Source organism: Hippocampus bargibanti, linkage group LG11 (assembly GCF_051943395.1).
Source record: "Hippocampus bargibanti isolate YZ-2025 linkage group LG11, ASM5194339v1, whole genome shotgun sequence".
Lineage (NCBI taxonomy): Eukaryota > Metazoa > Chordata > Actinopteri > Syngnathiformes > Syngnathidae > Hippocampus > Hippocampus bargibanti.
Window position 1 is genome coordinate 22,276,298 of NC_142744.1, and position 20,806 is coordinate 22,297,103.

General features: G+C 42.9%; 1 protein-coding gene across 1 annotated transcript in view; it reads left to right on the plus strand.

The window, feature by feature from the left end:
• lg11h5orf22 (linkage group 11 C5orf22 homolog) overlaps positions 1-20,806 on the plus strand; it is a 93,873-nt gene that overhangs the window by 6,039 nt on the left and 67,028 nt on the right. The window contains exon 2 of the mRNA XM_089007484.1: positions 10,929-11,074. Coding sequence (XP_088863610.1) covers positions 10,929-11,074 — 146 coding nt within the window. The remainder of the gene's footprint in view (positions 1-10,928; positions 11,075-20,806) is intronic.

The following is a 20,806-nucleotide window of genomic DNA, read 5'->3' on the forward strand; positions in this document are numbered from 1 at the left end:
TTGCGTTATCTACTGCGCAATGGTGTAAATGTTCTCATTCTCTCCCGTTGTCGGCTGATGCAACAAGTCGCGGTCAATACAGTTTACTAAAGATAGCGCGTGTGTCTGCTTCGTCACATAAAACGCCACAACGATCGACGTGTTCATTCAGATAAAGGGGGTGTGGAAAGGTAGGCCGGCTGGGGCGCTTTTCGGTCGGGTGCTTTCGTGTTCTCCAAAGATTACTCCGCCAGCCGTGGTGGGTGTGTATCCCGAAAAGTAGTGCTTAATCTCAGGTTTAATTTTCATAAATTTAACGTTCGTAAACCGAAAACTTCGTAAGGCAAGGTGTTCGTAAACCGAGGCCCCACTGTATTTGATATTCCCTGACACATTCCCAGCAGACAAATCAGCCCATTTCCAACGGAGCTTAGGCGCCCTCTTCTGGGGGCGGAACTTTCTGAAAATGCCCAATTCGCAGCTCAATTTTTTTGCAGTTTTAGCACACTTTAAGTCATTTTTTATTGGTGCTTTGCATTTGACTAAAATATCAGCCTGCATGTTTTGGGTGTTTTAGATGCAATAAAACATTTTTCTGATGTCAGTTAGGAAACAAAAAAATGGTGTCGTTTGTCCTTTAAAGTTCTTGTGTTCATTCCTTATAATCCTTTTGTTGGTTCCAGTAGGCTTCGAGACACCGCTGTTTGCCGCTCTCTCTCATCAACTTCCCTGTGAAAACCACAAAGGAAGCAGGTTGACAAAGTGAACTAAGTGATACAGCACCTACACAGCACAATACATTTCACTACCAGTATGGCTGTAAGGATGGATTTTATGCCAGTATATTTTATTATGATTATATTTGTTTATGCTCAGAATGACTCATTCAAGTCAGAAAACTGAGTTTACCTATGTCTGTTCATCAGTGTGAACTGTGGGCGTGCATCTGGCTGGTGAGAAGTTGAATATCAGGTTCCATTCTAGTTACAGCCAGTCTCAAGCACAGATGCAAATGTTCGAGAAATGGTTTTCTTGCAGATATACATGCTGCCAAAAAATGTGGACATTTTCATTGCGTGTTTTTTGATGTTTGGATATGTCGTTTGGGAGGGCGGCATCGAAGTCAATGAGACTGTTGGGCTTGAATGCGTCTTTCAGAACATCACAGTTCTGTAACTCAGGTCCATCTCCTCCATGGTTTGGTACACTTGGTCAAAAATATCCTCTCCCGTTGTAGTCCCTTTGAGACATATCTCAAAGTTTGTGCGAACTCCACGAATAAAAATAAGTAGTTGCACTTTGCCTTGCACGTCCTTGCTCTCATCCAGTGCTAATGAAAGAAAGTCAAATTCTTTCGTCTTCTGCTGCAGCTGTGCATATACATTACTCCCGATTTCTTCACCGTGTCTGGTGATTGTACTCACCGACAGACTTACGGCATTAAATGCATCTTTCTTCTCGGGAACCAACTCCTCCGCGACAGCATCCATACATTTCTTAACAAACTCTCCTTCCGTGAAAGGCTTACCGCTGCTTGCTATCAGTTTAGCAACCCGAAAGCTGGCCCAGACGGATACCTTGTTCAGCTGAGCTTGGCATACAAATGTATTCTGCCACTTTTTAGCTTTGAGAGTTTGTCTGCTCGTATTTGGCCTTGCAAGCTTGTCTTGTACTTGTCTTTGTGATGGGATTCATAGTGTCGGCGACGATTGTATTCTTTGAATACCGCCACCGCCTCTTGACAGGTGAGGCAAACAGCCTTTCTTTGCACTGAACAAAAAAGTAATCGTTTGTCCACTGCATGTTAAATACCCTGCATTCTGAATCTATTTTTCTCTTTCCTAACCTTTTCGCCATTATTCCGTTCTCTCTTTGACAGGAAGGTTTACAAGAGAAAACGGGTTCAGGACCAAACTGAGCGCCACTTCCTCATACGTCACTTTCTTGTGTCGCGTCGCATTGTGACCGACTCCTTTAGCATTCTATTATGAGCAGGCGTGTTTGTATTGTTCAATCACGATGATAAACAACATACATTGATTAAAATAGGATCAGATAATGATCGAAAACGACATTTGACTCTGGTATTGTTCAGGGGTGGGCCAAATCTGCAGTTGGGCCGGAGTTTGGTGACCGCTGGTTTGAACTCTTAAAGAATGTGGTGTTAAGTTTGTATGTCTGTGTAAGCTCTCAGTCGTACAGGAGTGGTCCATCGATGAGAAGGTTTCTTCAGCCGTCATCTGTACAAATGTGTTAAGTTTGTATCCATTTCCCTTCATGAGTGATTAACACCTCCACAAGGATCTTCTCTTTCACCACCTCGGAAACATCCTTGTAACAAGTCGAGCTAATCTGATATAAAACTCTTATCTTGGGATTTATACACACGGGGAAGCCTGGAACTTCTTCTCATGCCCGAATTGAATTGTATCAACCTTTCTTTGTTTCAAGACAAACTGTATGCACACACCAGTGACGTGCGGTGAGGTTCATGGCTGGTGAGGCACTGACATCATCATAGTCACATTTACAAACATATGAACTCTACAGAGTAGCTTATTCACCATTTGATTGACAACAGTTAACGTGTTTTGTTTAAAATGTCATGTCAGCATTTTTTATATATATAAACTGTAGCATAAAAAAAATAACAGTAGCCAAAATGGAACTGTATAGTGCCACTTAGCAGTTTTTTTGACAACGATACTAGTGCAGCGTGTTCTACCGGAAACAAATTCCTTGTGTGTTCTACATACTTGGCAATAAAGATGATTCTGATTCTGATGATTCTGATTCTGATTCTGAAATAATTAAAAAAAACGTTATTAGATGGAGGACACTGATTTGCTGTGGCGACCCCTTGAAGGAAAAAAGCCGAAAGGAAAAGAAGATCGTGTTTGAAAATGTAAATGAAGTCCATGCGCCGCTCCTTCTGAAGAAAGGCATCGATAACTTTGTAGAAGCCTTCCTTATCTTTCTTCAGCTGTTGTTTGGCAAGGAATCAGGTGGCATTGATGAGATCTTTCAAAATCTCCCGGTTCTCCTTTACCTTAGCATTGTGGATGCTGATGTTGAGTCTTCGCTGTTCATCCAAAGCCAAGTCGATCCTGGACATCCCAAATGTTTTTAGCGCGATTTGACTTTGGATGTGCGCGGTCGACCGTTCATGTTTGATAAAGCTCCGTTGTAAATTTTTTAGGACGCAATATCCCATTTGAGTCCAGACATTGTCATAAATTGAGAACAGAAGGCAGGAAAAGCAGAAAAGGCGGTTTCTTGCTGGACATCCACACAGCCAGCCTTTTCGTGTGTACCAGTCCGTCTGAAAAGAGCGAGTATTCTGTCACGTTGTCTGAAGCAAACCTTTTAGCTCCGGTGTTGGTCTTCCTTTAATTATTATCTCCTGCTTCGATTGAAAGTCCAGTTTAGGAAATTCTTTCAATTTATATATGTAATCCTCCATTCTGAAAATAAGGCCAAGCAACACGAAAAAATAACTGGAGGGTTGCACTTTACTTGCTAACTGTTTACTGTAGCTTGCTGTCCCTATTCTATTTTTCTGCAGCCGTGGAGTTGCAAGTACTATCTCTGGAATCACAAGTGCCCCCTGTCATGAGGCAGGAGAACTGTCCCTCACCTACGCACATAGTTTTGATAAAAATAAAACAAAATAAACACTGTAGTACAGTGTTTATAATGTACAGTGACTGTACATTATATCAAAGTCAAAGTTAGCTTTATTGTCAAATATGCTAATATGCATGACATACAGCACAGATGAAATTACTGTCCTCTCGGACCCAGCATGCAAGGCGCTAAACTTTAGAAATTTAGTTCAAATTCTAAACGTGTTTGAACGCTTTAATAGCGATATGCAGAAGGACAGCAATGCGGTCTCACTGCAGAGCAAGCCAGCACAGTTAGCATAGTGATTGCGCAATCCATGTTGAGGCTCAGCCGGCTGCTGCGTCACCGCTCGTCTCTACTGAGTATTTGAACGGTAAATGTGAAAATTCAGCGATTTTGAAAAAAAAAATCCAAAAACGGTGAAGTTAAATGGACAAGAACTTTAAAGTACAAATCACTAAATACATTTAACTGTTTAATTTATTTTTTCATTTGATATTTCCATGATGACAGGTGAGGCACTGCCTTACCTGCCTCCCCTGACTGCACGTCACTGGCACACACGTAATAAAAGTTCTCACGAAACTGCTTTTTTTTATCTTAATTGGACAATACAAACTCATTTGCTAACAATGGACGCGACTCAAGGAAGTGTCTCATCGAACACATCTGCTTTAATCTTTATTGAATAATACAAAAATGTCTGCTCACAATGTCACGCTTCACGAGGATAACGGTCCAATTTGTGCAGATCTCAAACAAACACATCTGCTTTTTTTTATCGTGATTGAATAATACAACACATCGACTCACAATGGAACGCTACATGAGAATAATGTCCGATTTGCAGAGATCTCAGCCAAACATTTCTGCAAATTAGTTTAAAAAAACTTTATTCAACAACATTCATACATTGGTCACAATGAGACGCAGCACGAGGAAGTGATGTACAGGTAACATCCGACTTATGACCGGGTACCGTTCCGACAAAACGGTTGTAAGTCAAACGGTCGAAAATCGAAATGCATTCAAAATGGCTGACGCGAGGTTTATACGACAGGATAGTATACGATGTCAATCTGTTGTTTTTAAGTAACATTTTCTATTGAATACTATTATATACCAAAATGTTGACAGTTCATTTATTAATATAAGTTTTAGTGTCATTTTATATTTCGTATTATCAAACTTTTATTACTATGTCAGCGCACACGCTTTCTGCTGACCCAAAAACGCACGGCTTCCCACGCTTGCGAGCTGTCCAAAAATCGCTCTCCCTGCTAACTGAGAAGCCAGAAGAGGTCACCCAACACACGCTCGGAATCAGGCGGGCGGCGAAGCAAAAAAGTTCAAGTTGTTGCCCTTTTCCTGGCCGTACCCCGTGCCGACGTGCGACCCAGGGGCAGTCTGCAACGCCGACTCGCCCAACCCACCCAACTCGCCGCACAGCAGAACAAACTGTCTCAAAGAGTTCAAGGCTCAGCATCCTTCTCCCGATGTAGTCACTCTCTCTCCTCTGGACATATCCAAACCAGCTCAGTCTGGCCTCTCTGATTTTATCTCCAAAGCCTCTAATATGAGTTGTCCTTTTGATATACTCATTCCTGATCCTATCCAACCTGTTCTTTTCTTCAGTGGCATTGTCTCCAGTCCAAACATCATGGCTGGTCTCACCACTGTTTTTTATACCTTCCCTTTCACCCGAGCTCAGGGGTCGGGAACCTATGGCTCGCAAGCCATATATGGCTCTTTTGATGATTGCATATGGCTCGCCGATAAAACTAAATACATATTCGCATTTTTTCGCTGTTCATGTTTGCAGTTGGGGATTCTAATTTGCTATGAAACAATTCCATCGATGAAACAGTCGAATGTCTGTGACATTTTAATAAGCCCCATGTTAACGTGAGCATCAATATACTTCTGCGAGAAGTATATTGCAGAAAGCAAGTGTGGAAGCTTATGAGGCTAGCTAGCAGTAACTTCGCCTATGGAGCGATCGTTTGGCTGGATATTTACCAATGACGAGGAACGGAATAACATTCATGTTAATGGTGAGTACTATCACAAAGTTATTTTAAATAATACATTCTGACATTTTGTTGAAAAGTGGCCGCGCGTGCATGCGTAGGTGCGTGCGTGTTTGCATGTGTGTGTGCCCGCGTGTGACTCTCACTGAAAAACATATATATATATATATAAAATATTTTACTTTTATGGCTCTCTTAGTCAAAAAAATTCGCGACCCCTGCTCTACCTGAAACACTTCTGTCACACATCACACGTGACATTTTTCTCCAGCCGTTCCAGCCTGCCTGGGCATGCTTCTTCACCTCTTTTCCACACTCTCCATTCCTCTGGACAGTGGACCCCAAGTACTTAAAATCCTCCACCTTATTTATCTATTCTCCCTTTAGCATCACTCGTGCACTTGCATTCACACACAGACACACACACACACAGTATTCCGTCTTGCTGCGACTGATCTTCAATCCTCTCCTTTCCAGGGCATACATCCACATATCTAGTTTGTCCTCCACCTCTTCCCTGCTCTCACTACAGATCACAATGTCATCTGCAAACATCATGGTCCAAGGAGATTCTTGTCTAACATCGTCTGTCAGCCTGTCCATCGCGAATAAGGGGCTCAGAGTTGACCCCTGGTGGAGTCCCACCTCCACCTTGAATTCCTCCGTCACACCGACTCATATCGTTGATTTTTGTGACCCAGCTGTTTTTGAAGGTACCGTATTTTTCGGATTATAAATCGGTTTTTTTCATAGTTTGGTCGGGGGTGCGACTTGTGTGCTTTTTTTAATTACTGTATATCATTTCACATGTTATTTTCACATTAAACCGCAAGAGCGCGCTCTAGGCCTGTGCTCTGATATTGTGGTGTTGAAACATCTGTGAGCCGTCAAAATCTGTGAGCGCAGAGACCGTAGCCTACACATTTCTATAACAGGTGTTACAGGAAAATCTGTGACCCGTCAGAATCTGTCGTCGCTGCGGTCATGGTTTCTGGAGGGTCAGATTTTACTGTAACACCTGTTATTTATAAACACAACTGAGAAGGGCTGAATAAAAATGGCACCGAAAAAAAGTCATATTCTGCAGCTTACAAGCTGCAGATAAAAAATGAAATATGCAGCTGAAAACGGCAATCGAGCAGCAGAAAGAAAGTTTGGAGTGAGCGAGAAACTTGTAAAGGACTGGCGAAAAGCAGAGGTTACGCTTACTAAAATGAAGAAAACAAAAAAAGCTAATCGCGGGCGAAAAGCTAGGTGGCCGCAGTTGGAGGAACGAGTTCACGCCTGGGTGCTTGAACAACGTGCTGCTGGGAGAGGTTTGTCAACGGTGCAGTTGTGGCTCCACGCCCAGGTCGTTGCCAAGGAGATGAATATAAACGGCTTTGCAGGAGGACCTTCTTGGTGTTACCGCTTAATGCAACGCAAACGCCTCTCTATCAGAGCAAGGACAACACTGTCCCAAAAACTGCCAGCGGACTTCCAAGCCAAGGTTGACAGTTTCCGCACGCTCATTGAAAAGCATGTAAATGATCACAACGTGACACCAGATCATATTATTAACATGGACGAGGTCCCCCGCACTTTTGACTTCCCCATGGGCCGAAGTGTTGCGGAGAAAGAGCAAAAAAGTGTGAATATAGTTACAACTGGTCATGAGAAATCACACTTCACAGTGGTGCTTCCATGTTGTGGAGACGGATCAAAACTGCCACCGATGGTCATTTTCAAACGAAAAACCATGCCAAAAATCCAATCCTCCTCAGTTGCAGTCGCCGTGAACGAGAAAGGGTGGATGGATCAAGAAATTATGAACTTGTGGCTTACAAAGTGCTACAATAAGCGACCGGATGGCTTCTTTAGAGCACGCAAAGCTCTGCTTGTGATGATAGCATGAGAGCGCACATCACACCACAGTTAAAAAATAAATTAAAAGTATTCAACTCCATACCTGCCATCATCCCTGGAGGCTTAACCAAGCCAGCCACTTGATATCTCTGTGAATAGGAGCTTTAACCCTTTACTGCCTGAATTATGTTCTAATTAGAAAACAAAAATCTGTTCAGTTTTTATGGTCACTGATGGATATAATAACATACTAGTAGCTTCCTTTTTTATTATTTTTCAATAATGTAGAAAATTTGAGCCTAAGAAAATTTGTTCCTAATTTGGCCCAATCATCCTGAAAGGCCTATGTTGAGAGGGTGCCTTTTTTGGAACATATGTCAAGTGCAACTTCAAAGACTAGACTTTTACCCATATGACATTTTTATTAAAATACATAAAATATTTACATAAAATACATACATAATTTACATAAAATATTGATATAAAATGTTTACATAAAATACATAGTTCCTTTACAGATAAAGAAAACTAGCTAATAACCATGGAGTAATGCAAAGCAGTTCTTGTGATGATTCAAACAAAGATTTACATTGCATTTTTTTGCTGTAAATATTAGTTTTCACCGAGTATGTGCCATGCTTCCACCTGTTGCAGTTCTTTGCAATATATGGAACATGAGCTATGTTGTCAAACCGAATACTGTATCATCAGCGGGAAAAAAACCTCAATGTCTTTTAGCTGTGGTTCAGCTGAACAATCGATTGAGCCTCACTGTGCCACAACACCAGATTTTTCTTGTTACCAAATGTTGGAGTAAGGGCATAGATGTAAACCAATTATCAAAATACAATCGATGATTGTTTCCTGGTTGGATGTTTTGAGCCAAATGGAGCACAACATTTGAGGTCACTTTCAGATCGGGAACCTTGGAGTCACTGACTGGATCTATCGTTCCTGTATATGGAATGCATACATGTAGCCATCATAACCTGCCAGCACAAACAACTTGAATCCCCAGTTCATTGGTTTATTTGGTAGATACTGCTTGAGTGTTCATAGAGTACAATTTGTTCATCAATTGACAAACGCTGTGACTTGGGTAATTCTTGAAACTTTTATCATTGGCCTTACTTTGTGCAAGGGATCATAATTTGGGCTTCCCCGAGTTCCTTGTTTTGTGTTGTCTGCTATATGCAAGTTCCTTTTTATAATTTCGAAGCGATCCCTTGACATACAGTACATTCTGCAGCATAATCAGTTAGTGGAGATAGCTTTCAAGCCCAAAGCATCAGAGTGTTTAGTCATTTTGAGATTGAGAAACAATATATCAATCCCAGCCACTTCTCAAGCTCTTCCTTCGCGAGACACAGGGGCTTATTGATGTTATTTTGCATTGCATAGAATTTCAACTGTTCAACAATAATATCCATCATTTTTTCATCGAAAACCCTTTGAAAATATTTGAATAGTGATAGAAGTTCATCAATGCAACAGTCACGACTGTGTCCGATGCAAAAATATCTTCATCAACATGGTCATCTATTTCATTCTCATCAGGATCTGGAAAGATATACAGTACATGGGTATTTTAGAAAAAAACATATGGGCACAGCAACATTCAAAAAAGCAAAAACTATACCAAACTAACCATTTGATCTCAATGCTCTGATCTTACCGTGAAATGGGCATCTCTTTCCTTACATTACATCACAAACAGAATTTCAGTCCTTTCAGATGTTTTATCTTCAAGTCAAAGTACTGTATTTGAGAATGTGAAATGCACTATTTTGTCCACTAGGTGGCAACAAAACCTTACATAACAAGTGGAAATGCAACCTATTACGTTCTTCAAAACAATCATTTCTACATTTTCTGATTACAAATTCTTTCTCTCAGATGATTTTACTTGACATGCCAATCTAATGTCCTCAAGGCCTTCAGAAGTAATTTTGCTGTCTTTGATTTGCCCCAAATAAAATATAGACTTTTAGCTTTTCCTGTATTTTTTTTTTCACAGAAACTTGTAAGTGTTGTCCCTGCTCCTACCATGTTTCACTGTGTTTTGGAAATAGGAAGTGTTAAATTTGTACCAGACATTATGATGAAAATGTTTTAAGTTTTCTAATTTCTGTTTAGGATATGACAAAAAAACATATGGACCTCCGTTTCAATAATTATATTGAGAATGCAAAGCTATGAGGTACAGCTATTAGTGTAAAACGCACCATTCACTTCCAATTATTCGCATCGGGTACCCAGTCAGGATCAACAATATCATCATGAAACTAGCGTTAGCACGCAGAATGTTCCATCTTTTAGACAGCACTTATTTTTAATATTTCTTGGTAAATAAATAAGTTAGCGTTAGTTTATGCATTTCAGTATCAAGGTAAACCTCTTCTGAATAGCTCATAAAATCGTCACAACATGTACTTACGTGATATTTGATCCGTGACGAGAAGTAGAAGGAGCTTTGAAGATGCAGGAGCGTACGTTGTGTTGCACAAGAAGGAGATGATGTCACTGACGCTCTAAAAGGCATAGCTGCACATAACCTGTGTTAAAGGGACATGTAACTTGTGCTGCATCAGTTCCAATCGAAACTTGAACTGCTACCTTTAATTTTTTCGATCTATAAGCACTTATCTTTAGTGTACCAAATATGACTCCATCGACTGTAAAGGGTTAAGACAGTTTTGCGTAACCTGTGGGAGCAGTGGATGATGGATGGAGAGCACAGCTTCACAGCAACCGGGAGAATGCGCCATGCAACTTTCCTGGAAGTCATTGAATGGATTGACAAAGCATGGGCTTCAGTGAAAACCGAAACTATCCTGTCGGGATTCAGAAAGGCTGGAATAATTGGAACTGCAACTGACGATGAGTCTGATGTAAGCGACGTAGAAGAGGAAGTGGCGCCTTGTCTACCTGCCGAGTTGGGGGAGTTATTTAAAAGTGACACCGAGGATGAAGATTTCCTTGGATTTGGTGATTTGGAGGAAAACCTGATATTTTGGTAAACTTGTTAGCATGTTCTTTGTGGTAGAGTTATCTGAATAACACTTGTAAATGACGATTCTGGGTTACCAAAAAAGAGGTGTGTCCATCGGAGTTGCGTAGAGCGAGAGCTGCGGTGTTATGTTGGAAATAAAAGAAGTGAAACGGAGCCTGATGTTCTCTATTTTATTTTAATTTAATTAATTTATTTTAAATTGCTTTTCAAGATGACATGTATGTTGTTTGGTGTTGGATTTTATCAAATAAATTTTCCCCAAAAATGCGACCTATATATGTTTTTTTCTTCTTAATTATGCATTTTTTGGCTGGTGCGACCTATAATCCGGAGCGACGTATAATCCAAAAAATACGGTATATATGTTTTCTGCTCCATAACATCAGATTTTTTCTTTTCCAAATGTAAGCTGCAGATTTCCTTGTCTTCGCTAGGTGGTGTGCCATATCTATCGTGCCATTGCATCACGACATCTCCCTATGAAGAACATTAAGATGGTTCATTTAGACTCCCATCCAGATCTTCTGATTCCGGTCAACTTGTGTGCTGACGCAGTTTTTGAGAAGGATAAATTATTCAGGTATGTTGTGTGAAGAATTATTTCTGGATTAAAAAAACCCTGCTGACAAAAAGTGGCTGTCCACAACACTAACATTAGGGGTACTAAAAAGTTAAGAGGGCCATTTTTTTTAAAGTAGGGAATTGAAGAAATTCAAGTGTATTCATCCTTTAGCGCCCCCCGCATTGTAAATTCATTCTTCTACATCAGGGGTGTCAAACTCATTTCACATCGTGGGCCACATACGGCCTTGGCATATGTTAGTGGGTCTGACCATTAAAATTATACCATACATGCTATAAATAACCAAAACATAATGTTTTTCATTAGTTTTGGTGTGAAGAAGCACAAGAACATTTGGAAAATGATGACATTTAATGAACATTCCTCTTACACAACATTTCGTTTCATAAACAAATGTGCAATTTGCTTTTATCATTCACATATATGCATTGCAACAGTTACCAATGATTCTACAATGGCACAAAACTTTAACAATAAATCGGTATCGAAAAATATAGTCATGCACTTCAAGATTAAATGATATTTATAAAGAAAGGAATTTTTCAACCATTGTTTTTGTTCCTGATATTTGGCATCTTTTGGCCTGTACAATTGCATCAATACCAGGTGTCATGTCCTGACAAGCTGACACTTTCAGAGTGCCATTATAGTTCCTGTATGTATTACAAGCTCCCTTGGACAAGATGCTTCTTTGTTATGTTGTAACATTGTAAGACTGTCAATAGTAATTCGTGCATTGATTTTATGACAGTGTCAAATGGTGAGTATACTTTTGCTTTATTGATTGTTGCTGTGCCACTGACAATTTTGTGTTTGGGCGCCTTCTACTGAGCGAGTTGCTTGTTCTGTAGCCACAACGGGACATAAGTCTTCTTGTGCCGGTCCCAAGCCCGGATAAATACAGAGGGTTGTGTCAGGAAGGGCATCCGGCATAAAAGCTTGGCCAAAACAAACATGCAAATCAAACCTCTGAAGATAGAGGACACAGATTCGCTGTGGCGACCCCTTGAAGGGAAAAGCCGAAAGGGAAAGAAGAAGATTTAAGTGCTTGTTTGTGAGCTTTGAACGCATTTTTGTTTTATTGATATTCATGACTGAGAAAACTTTGGCAACCAGCGCTGTTAATTTGGGGTAGCCTGGTAGTAGATTACATACTGATAAAAATTTGTCCAGACCTCCGGAGGCAAATTTGCCCTTCAAATCTGCACTACATTGCAAATCAGTTATGTCTAGCTGAATTTCGACCGGTAGATCAGAAGCTTTAACTGTGAAAGGTGAGCGAAAAACTGAAAATTCTGTCTCAAGTTCACCAAATACCTGAAAACGTTTCTCAAACTCCCACAGTAATCCTGCAATGTTGTCTTTGTATCGTTTCACGTCCGCATCAGGTCTGGTCATGTTGAGATCTTCAGCGCTTTCGCGATGCATTTGGGAGAATAAAGAGTCCAGATGGTCCTCTTGTTTAGATCATACAAGTAGGATATTTATTTGCCGGGGCACAAAGAGCAACAGCTACGCTCATCGTCGTACGAGAAGTCCAAACACATAGACATAAACTGGCTTTTATCGCTGTCAAGTCACGTGATGTCGCGTAGTGGCTGGGTTGCCAGATCAGCTCAGTATTACAGCATTACATAAAATGAGGATACAATCTAACTTTCTTAACACCCCCACTTATACTCAGTTTGCTGTAATGTAAACCAAGATAAACAGAACAATGTGACTCTGTCTTACACATGTGAACTCTGTCTTACACATTTCACATTTAAACACAATTGTTTTTGCGTATTGGTAGTCATCAATAATGAAATCACCGTCCCATATGATTTTGATCACCTTGTCACTTCTTGACTCTTTGGCATACATACAATAATCACCTGGGTTTTGCTTATACTCATTATCGGTTAAATAATTATGTAAGACCTTGTTCCCGTTTCGGCCAGATTGTTTTAAACCGTAAAGTGATTTTTCTAGTTTGTAAACTAGACCATCATCCTTTTCTCCATTTTCCAGAGCTGCTTTTTGAAGCACCACTCTTATACCTGTTTGATTGGCTGTTGGTGAAAATGTCTCTCCATAGTCTATGTTTTCCACCTGGCTCTTGCCCTTTGCTACAAATCGTGCTTTGTATTTATCTCTACCATCTACATCACGTTTGATAGCATATACCCATTTACCCCCCACTGTTTTCTTGCCCGCAGGTAGGGTTGTTACAGTAAATGTGTTGTTCTCATTTATTGACGGAATTTCCTCATTCATGGCTTTTGCCCATTCTTGTGAATAAGTTGATCTCATAGCCTCTGCATATGTTTGCGGAACACACACAGTTCTGTTACAGTAGTCTACTGTGGTGTGTGCCTCATCGTTATCGCTATACTCAATCACAAAATCATCAAAGTGACTAGGTTTCTTTCTTTCCCTAGTAGGATACCTTCTTTTTTCAGGTTCATCATTTGTGTCACTTTGTTGTGTGAGTTTATGTTCATTTGGCCTAATCTCTGTGACTGCACTTTCGCGTGCATCCCTGTCTTGTACACATGACTCTTGGGCTCTCTTATTAGGCTCCTGAAAGACCTCACTAATCTTAGGCCTTAATCTCATGCCATAATATGTGTTTTCATCTGTTTCATTTATCTGTGTCTCTTTCTCAATATGGAAATAGTACAACTTTCCATACACATGTATACCATATTTTGTCCCACCTTTCGTAATCAGTGAATTTTTACCTTCTTTAATTATCACTGTTGCCCCGTTGGTGGTTGCCTTCTTTACAGACAAAATGTCTTGGGGGTATGAAGGAATGTATAAAGCGTCTTTCAGCGTTGCTTTATGTCTTTGTCCTTTGATGTCTTGTGATGTCACGAGAGGCTGTGTCCTGGAGGGCAAATACATCCCCCTAAGATAGCTCCACCCAGAGAGTCTTGGCCCCGTCTGGTGGAAGGCAGCAATTCAAACCACACACCTGCGGCTGATCACGGCTTGATTGGCAGGCAAGGCTCTTAAGGCAGAGAGCCTCTGAGTGTGGAGGCCGGGGAAGACAAGCTCGATTGCTGTGCTCTGTGGAGAAACTGATTGCTGCATGAAACTCATCGCCAGTTGCGACCATACGACAGACACTGGATTTGGACTCTTGCTAAAGGTGGCTAGGCTACCTGAGAAGTACATCAAGAGGGGTGAGGCCTAGAACCACATGGAAAAGAACTCTGTCTTCAGTTTCTCCTCAGAAGGGACTTTATCTTTATTTAAGTATTGGAAGAGACACTATTCAAACCTTTGTTGCTTGTGAATTCCCCCTGAAACCCTTTATTAAAACCTTTGTTTTTATTCAAACCTGTCGCCCATTGCGCTCCTTGTCCTGTCCCGCTGAGAGCTAGCCTCTCATGAGATCATAGGGTGGAGGATGCGGGTACTGGACAAGCGTTAATAAGTGCATGGACATAGATGGTTTGTGTTATGTTTTTTCTAAATTGAAAATATCTTCAATTACAAAAAAAAAAAGGAAGATATCTTGAAAACCCTTCTCGCAAGTCAGGAAGCCCAATATCAGGCCAATTTGGCTCTCCCAGAGGAGCAAAGACAGCAAATGAACTGAAGGCAAAGGAATTGCTCTTGCAAAAACAAATGGCTGCCAAGAACATTCCCCGGGTGAAGGCGAGTGATTTTTTTTTTTTAGCCAAGATGGGGGCGACGGATGATATTGAGGCGTACCTGCATACATTTGAAGTAACAGCCACTCGAGAAAGGTGGCCCAAGCAGCAGTGGGTGGGATTGCTTGCACCCTTCTTGACAAGGGAATCATCCGCATAGTAGCTGGCGTGGTTGACTCTCTCCCTGTCCCCCTTCTGATTGGACGCGACTGCCCGGCCTTTCATCCACTGTGGAGAGAAACACAGGAAAGACTGGCCCGACTACCTCGGAAGGGGAGGGGTAAGATTCGTGTCATGAATGCTCAAGCCTACCCCCCTGATTCACTCTCCCCAGCCTATGCTCTCCTAGGGACAGCAAATGCACCACCGGAGACGGAGTCTGGCCCAGAGACAGCCGAGGAGACTCCAGTCTCAGAAAATCTCCCGGCTTCCAGTGGTGATGAGAACCCAGAGACCCAGAAGCTGCCTCCTCTAACAGGCCGGTATGGTACAGCCCAGTTACAGGATCCTATCCTTGCCAACGCCATGAAAAATGTGCAGGTTTTAGAGGGTGTAGTACTGGGGGAGAGGACGAGTCCCACATACCCCCATTTTGCTGTTGACCGGGGGCTAATAAAGGCAAATCCAATCCAATATACCAGGTAACGAAGCAAAATGGTGAAGTACGTAAACAACTTCTCGTACCACAGACACACCAAGCTACAGTCTTGGACTTGGCACACACACACCTGCTAAGGGGACACCTCGGGGTAGAAAAGACGAAAGAGAGAATCTTACAACGGTTCTTCTGGCCAGAACTTCTGGAGAACTATTGTCGTTCTTGCCCGAAGTGCCAACAGGTGGCGCCAAAGCCCACATACAGAAACCCGCTCATTCCCTTACCCATCATTGAGACCCCTTTTCAGGGGCTTGGGCTGGATATAGTTGGACCTCTACCAAAAAGTGCTAGGGGACACCAATATATTTTAGTTATGGTTGATTATGCCACTCGGTTTCCAGAGGCTGTTCCCCTCAGAAAGGCTACCACTAAGCAGATTGCAAAGGACCTATTTGCTCTCACCAGCCGGGTGGGAATCCCAAAGGAGATACTGACAAACCAAGGAAGCCCCTTTATGTCCAAGGTCATGAAGGACCTATGTGCTCTGCTCAAGGTCAAGCAGCTGAGAACCTCCATCTACCACCCACAGACGGATGGGTTGGTAGAACGGTTCAACAAGAACCTCAAGGCCATGATGAGGAAAGTTATCAAAGAAGATGGCCGAAACTGGGATCAACTGCTGCCGTACTTGCTGTTTGCCGTGAGGGAGGTACCACAGTCTTCTACTGGTTTTTCACCCTTTGAGCTGTTGTACTCTTACAGACCCCGGGGACTGCTGGATATCGCCAAAGAGGCGTGGGAAGAGCAGCCGTGCCGACAACGTACCCTCATCGAGCATGTGGGGTCACGAGGGAAAGGATGATGGCCATTTATCCGATAGTGCGAGAGCACATGGAAGCGGCCCAATGACAGCAGCAAGCCTCCTACAATAGACCTGCCCAGCTTCGAGAGTTCAAGCCAGGGGACAGAGTGCTGGTCTTAGTGCCAACGGTGGAGTGCTAATTCCTGGCATCCTGGCAGGGGACCTTCGAGGTCATCGAACGCATGGGCGAGGTAAACTACAAGGTGAGGCAACCTGGTAAGAGGAAACCTGAGCAGATTTACCACGTTAACCTCCTAAAGAAATGGCATGCCAGAGAGGCGCTGTTCAGTTGTCTCCCCCCCAGCGAAGCTAAGGAACCGGCAAGAGAAGAAGTCCAGATGGGTCCAAGTTTGTCCCCACACCAACGCCAGCTGACGCTCGAATTGGTCGAGCGTAATCAAGACGTCGGGGGGATTCACAAGCAACAAAGGTTTGAATAGTGTCTCTTCCAATACTTAAATCAAAATAAAGTCTCTTCTGAGGTAAAACTGAAGACAGAGTTCTTTTCCAAGAGTCTCTAGGCCTCACCCCTCTTGACGTCCTCCTCATGTAGCCTAGCCACCTTAGCAAGGTCCAAATCCAGTGTCCTGTCGTGTGGTCCCAACTGGCAATGAGTTCCACGCAGCAATCAACTTCTTCACAGAGCACAGCAATCGAGCTTGTCTTTCCCCAACCTGCACACTCAGAGGCTCTCTGCCTTAAGAGCCTAAGACCCGTCTGGCTTGGGGACCAACACGATCGGACTCGCCCACGCACTTTGGGACTCCTCGATTACTCCAAGTTCCAGCATCTTCCTGATCTCCTCCTGTAAAGCTGTCTTACGGGCCTCTGGCACACGGTATGGACGCTGGTGTACTGTCTTTCCAGGCATGGTGCGTATCTCGTGTTGCACCACGTCTGTGTGTCCTGGTATGGAGGAGAAAGTCAAAGTCAGCTTTATTGTCAAATATGCTAATATGCATGACATACAGCACAGATGAAATTAATGTCCTCTCGGACCCAGCGTGCAAGACATGCAAGGCACTTATAACGTGGCTAAAAAAGACATACAATTGATAACAGACAACACATGTAATTTCTGTATGTAAAGTGAGGTAGTGACATATGTAAAGTGAGGAAGTGACGTATATAAAGTGACGTAATGTAGTAATGCAAAAACGAACAACAAGAAAGGGTTGAAGTGAGGTCTTGCAGAAAAAATGAGAAAGAAGAAAAAAATAGAGTTCAGGGTGATCGTACAGCATGTAGCGTGTACTCAGAGTTCGGTGAGTGTGGCAGTGGGAAGGGGCAGGCTGGGCAGGGCTGAGAGGGAGTTGAGTCTCCGGACTGCCTGGTGGCAGAAACTGTCCTTGAGCCTGCTGGTCTTGGCTCGGAGACTCCGCAGTCTCCGACCCGATGGCAGCAGGCTGAAGAGGCTGTGGGAGGGGTGGGTGGGATCGCCAGCGATCCGGATGGCTCCGCTTCCAATACTTAAATCAACTTAAATCAAAATAAAGTCTATTCTGAGGTAAAACTGAAGACGGAGTTCTTTTCCAAGAGTCTCTAGGCCTCACCCCTCTTGGCGTCCTCCTCATGTAGCCTAGCCACCTTAGCAAGGTCCAAATCCAGTGTCCTGTCGTGTGGTCCCAACTGGCAATGAGTTCCACGCAGCAATCAACTTCTTCACAGAGCACAGCAATCGAGCTTGTCTTTCCCCAACCTGCACACGCAGAGGCTCTCTGCCTTAAGAGCCTTGCCTGCCAATCCCGCCCTGATCAGCTGCAGGTGTGTGGTTTTAATTGCTGCCTTCCACCAGATGGGGCCAAGACTCTCGCTGGGTGGAGCCATTTTAGGGGGATTTATTTGCCCTCCAGGACACAGCCTCTCGTGACATCACACTAGATATAGTGGGACTTGCCTCCACACACAGCCTTCGGTTCTGGTACCAGCCTTCGAGAGGGGAGATGCATTTGTTATTTAGTTTTTTTTGTTCTTTTGACTTCAAGACGGCGCCGCGAGAGTGGCTGCCTTTCCAGCAGCTCCTGTATTTTATTTTTATACTTTCATTCCTTTCATAATTTTGCTGCTGTGAAATGTAAATTTATCCACTGCAAGACTAATAAAGGCAAATCCAAACCATAGAGCAGGTGTGGGCATACTCATTGCCCCCCGGCTCACTGCCTGTACATTGGGATTCACTCTGGTAGACGAGAGGGTTGCTTCCCTCCGCCTTCGGGTGGGGGAAGTGGTCCTGACTGTTTCTGCACGTGCATGAAACAACAGGTCAATTTACCCATATTTTTTGAAGTCCTTACAGGGTGTGCTGGAGAGTACTCCAACTGGGGACTCCCTTGTTCTGCTGGGTGTTTTCAATGTGGGCAATGAATGTGAGACCTGGAGGAGCATGATTGGGAGTAACGCCCCCCCCTGATCAGAACCCGAGTCGTGTTTTTTTATTGGACTTCTGAGAATCAGCACCTCCAAATTTGAGACAATTGTTCTCAGTCTGAAAAGGTAGGAGTGCCCTCTCCATGTCAAGGAGGAGATATTGCCACTTAAAGTGGAGGTCTTTAAGTATCTGGGAGTCTTGTTCATGAATGAATGTCGGAGGAAGAGAGAGATCGACAGGCGGTGCGGCATTTGCTGTGATGCGGACTTTGTACCATTTGTCGTGGTGCGGAAGGAGCTGAGCCAAAAAACATACCTGCCAACTAGTCCGGTTTCAGTAACTCATTCCGGGTTACGGTTTAACAATGAAAATTAAGATTTCCAATAAAGATAAAAAGTAAAAAATCTTCACAATACATCGAAAATACTCAGCGTTCATTCAAAACACGAGAACAGGCGATCGCCACAGTGCCAGCTGTTAGCTTCCTTTAGACCACTGTTTCTCAACCTGGGTTCGATTGAACCCTTGGGGTTCGGTGAGACGATCTCAGGGGCTCGGCGGAGCCTCCGCTGACACACTTCTGTTAATTACGGAAACTGAACATTTCGTCCGGCCTCAGAGGTCGTTTTGTCCGTTCTTGTGCCCGTTTAGCAATTGCTCCGGGCAAAACGGAGAAATACGATAGGAAATCGTATGGGCAGTATAGAGTCAGAAGCATACCAAAACGGAAAAATGAATATAGAGAAGAAGAGAGGTCAGGAAGTCTGCTTCTGCTTCCACCATTCACAACGAATGAACAGGCTATCCAGTAGCTTGCAGTAACCAATGTGTGATTGTCATCGTAGTACATCCTTTTTATATTTTATCCAAAAGGCAAAAGAAAAAAGTGGTTGGATGAAATATGTACAACATTCTCATGTATCACGGAACGTGATGGGAGTGAGCGTCCTATTTGCATGATTTGCAATGCCAAGTTGAGCATCTCTAGCCTAGCACCAGCAACACTAAAGGAACACTTCATCAAGCTGCATGAAGACGGGGAATACAAGAACACAACGCTTGATGACTTCAAGGTGAAGAGAGCGTGATTCGATGAAAGGGCCACTTTGCCTGTTCTTGGATTTGTACCTGTTAGCAAAGCCATCCTCACAGCATCGTACGAAGCTGCTTACCTGATCGCAAAGCAGGGCAAGCCACACACCATTGGTGAAACACTGGTGAAAGCAGCTACGTTAAAGATGGCGAATCTGATACTCGGAAGAACGGCTGAAGGTAAATTATACCAAATTCCTCTTTCAAATGACACCGTCAGTGACAGAGTAAAGACATTTTGGCTCAAGTAGTCGCGGAACTGATTTTAAGCCCGGCAAAATTTAGTCTGCAACTCGACGAAACCACAGACACACAGTGGTTGAAAATCGCTGATATATTGGAATCAGGCTTATATGAAAGGCCAGGCCCTCTAGATTATGCTTATTATACCAAAACAAAGTTTTGTACCATTCATTGAGTTTTATTATTTAATTAGGACACAAAGGTCAGCTTTTTCTTGGACAAAAGTCTTGTCGCATACAAAAATTATGTAGAAATTATACATATATTTCATTTTGAATACACAAATATGCTACAATAACATCAGCACATAGTCATGATGCCTTAGAAAAATATAATGCATGGCTCCCATGAGCTTGGAGGACTGCATTCATACGTCCCGGCAATGACTCAATTAACTTATTGATGAAGTCATCTGGAATGGCAAAGAAAGCAGCCTAGCAGGTCTGAGAGTTCATCAAGATTCTTCGGTTTCATCTTCCAAGCCTCCTTCATCTTACCCCAGTCATGTTACAATAACGTTCATGTCTGGTGACTGGGCTGGCCAATCCTGCAGCACCTTCTTTGCTTACAGGAACTTTATGTGGATGCTGAAGTATGAGAAGGAGCACTATCCTGCTCCAGAATTTGCCCTCTCTTGCGGTTTGGGATCTAAAGGGCAGCAAGAATTTCTTGATACTTGTAGCTGTTGATGTTGCCATCCACTCTGCAGATCTCTCTCTCACCCCCGTACTGGATGTAACTCCGAACCATGATTTTTCCTCCACCAAACGTGACAGTTTTCTGGGTGAATCTTGGGCCCATGCGGGTTCCAACAGGTCGTCTGCAGTATTTGCCGCGATTGGGATGCAGTTCAATGGACGATTCATCAAAAAAATCATCAACATCTGCCTCTTTTCCGCTGTCCATCCTTTCTGCAAGC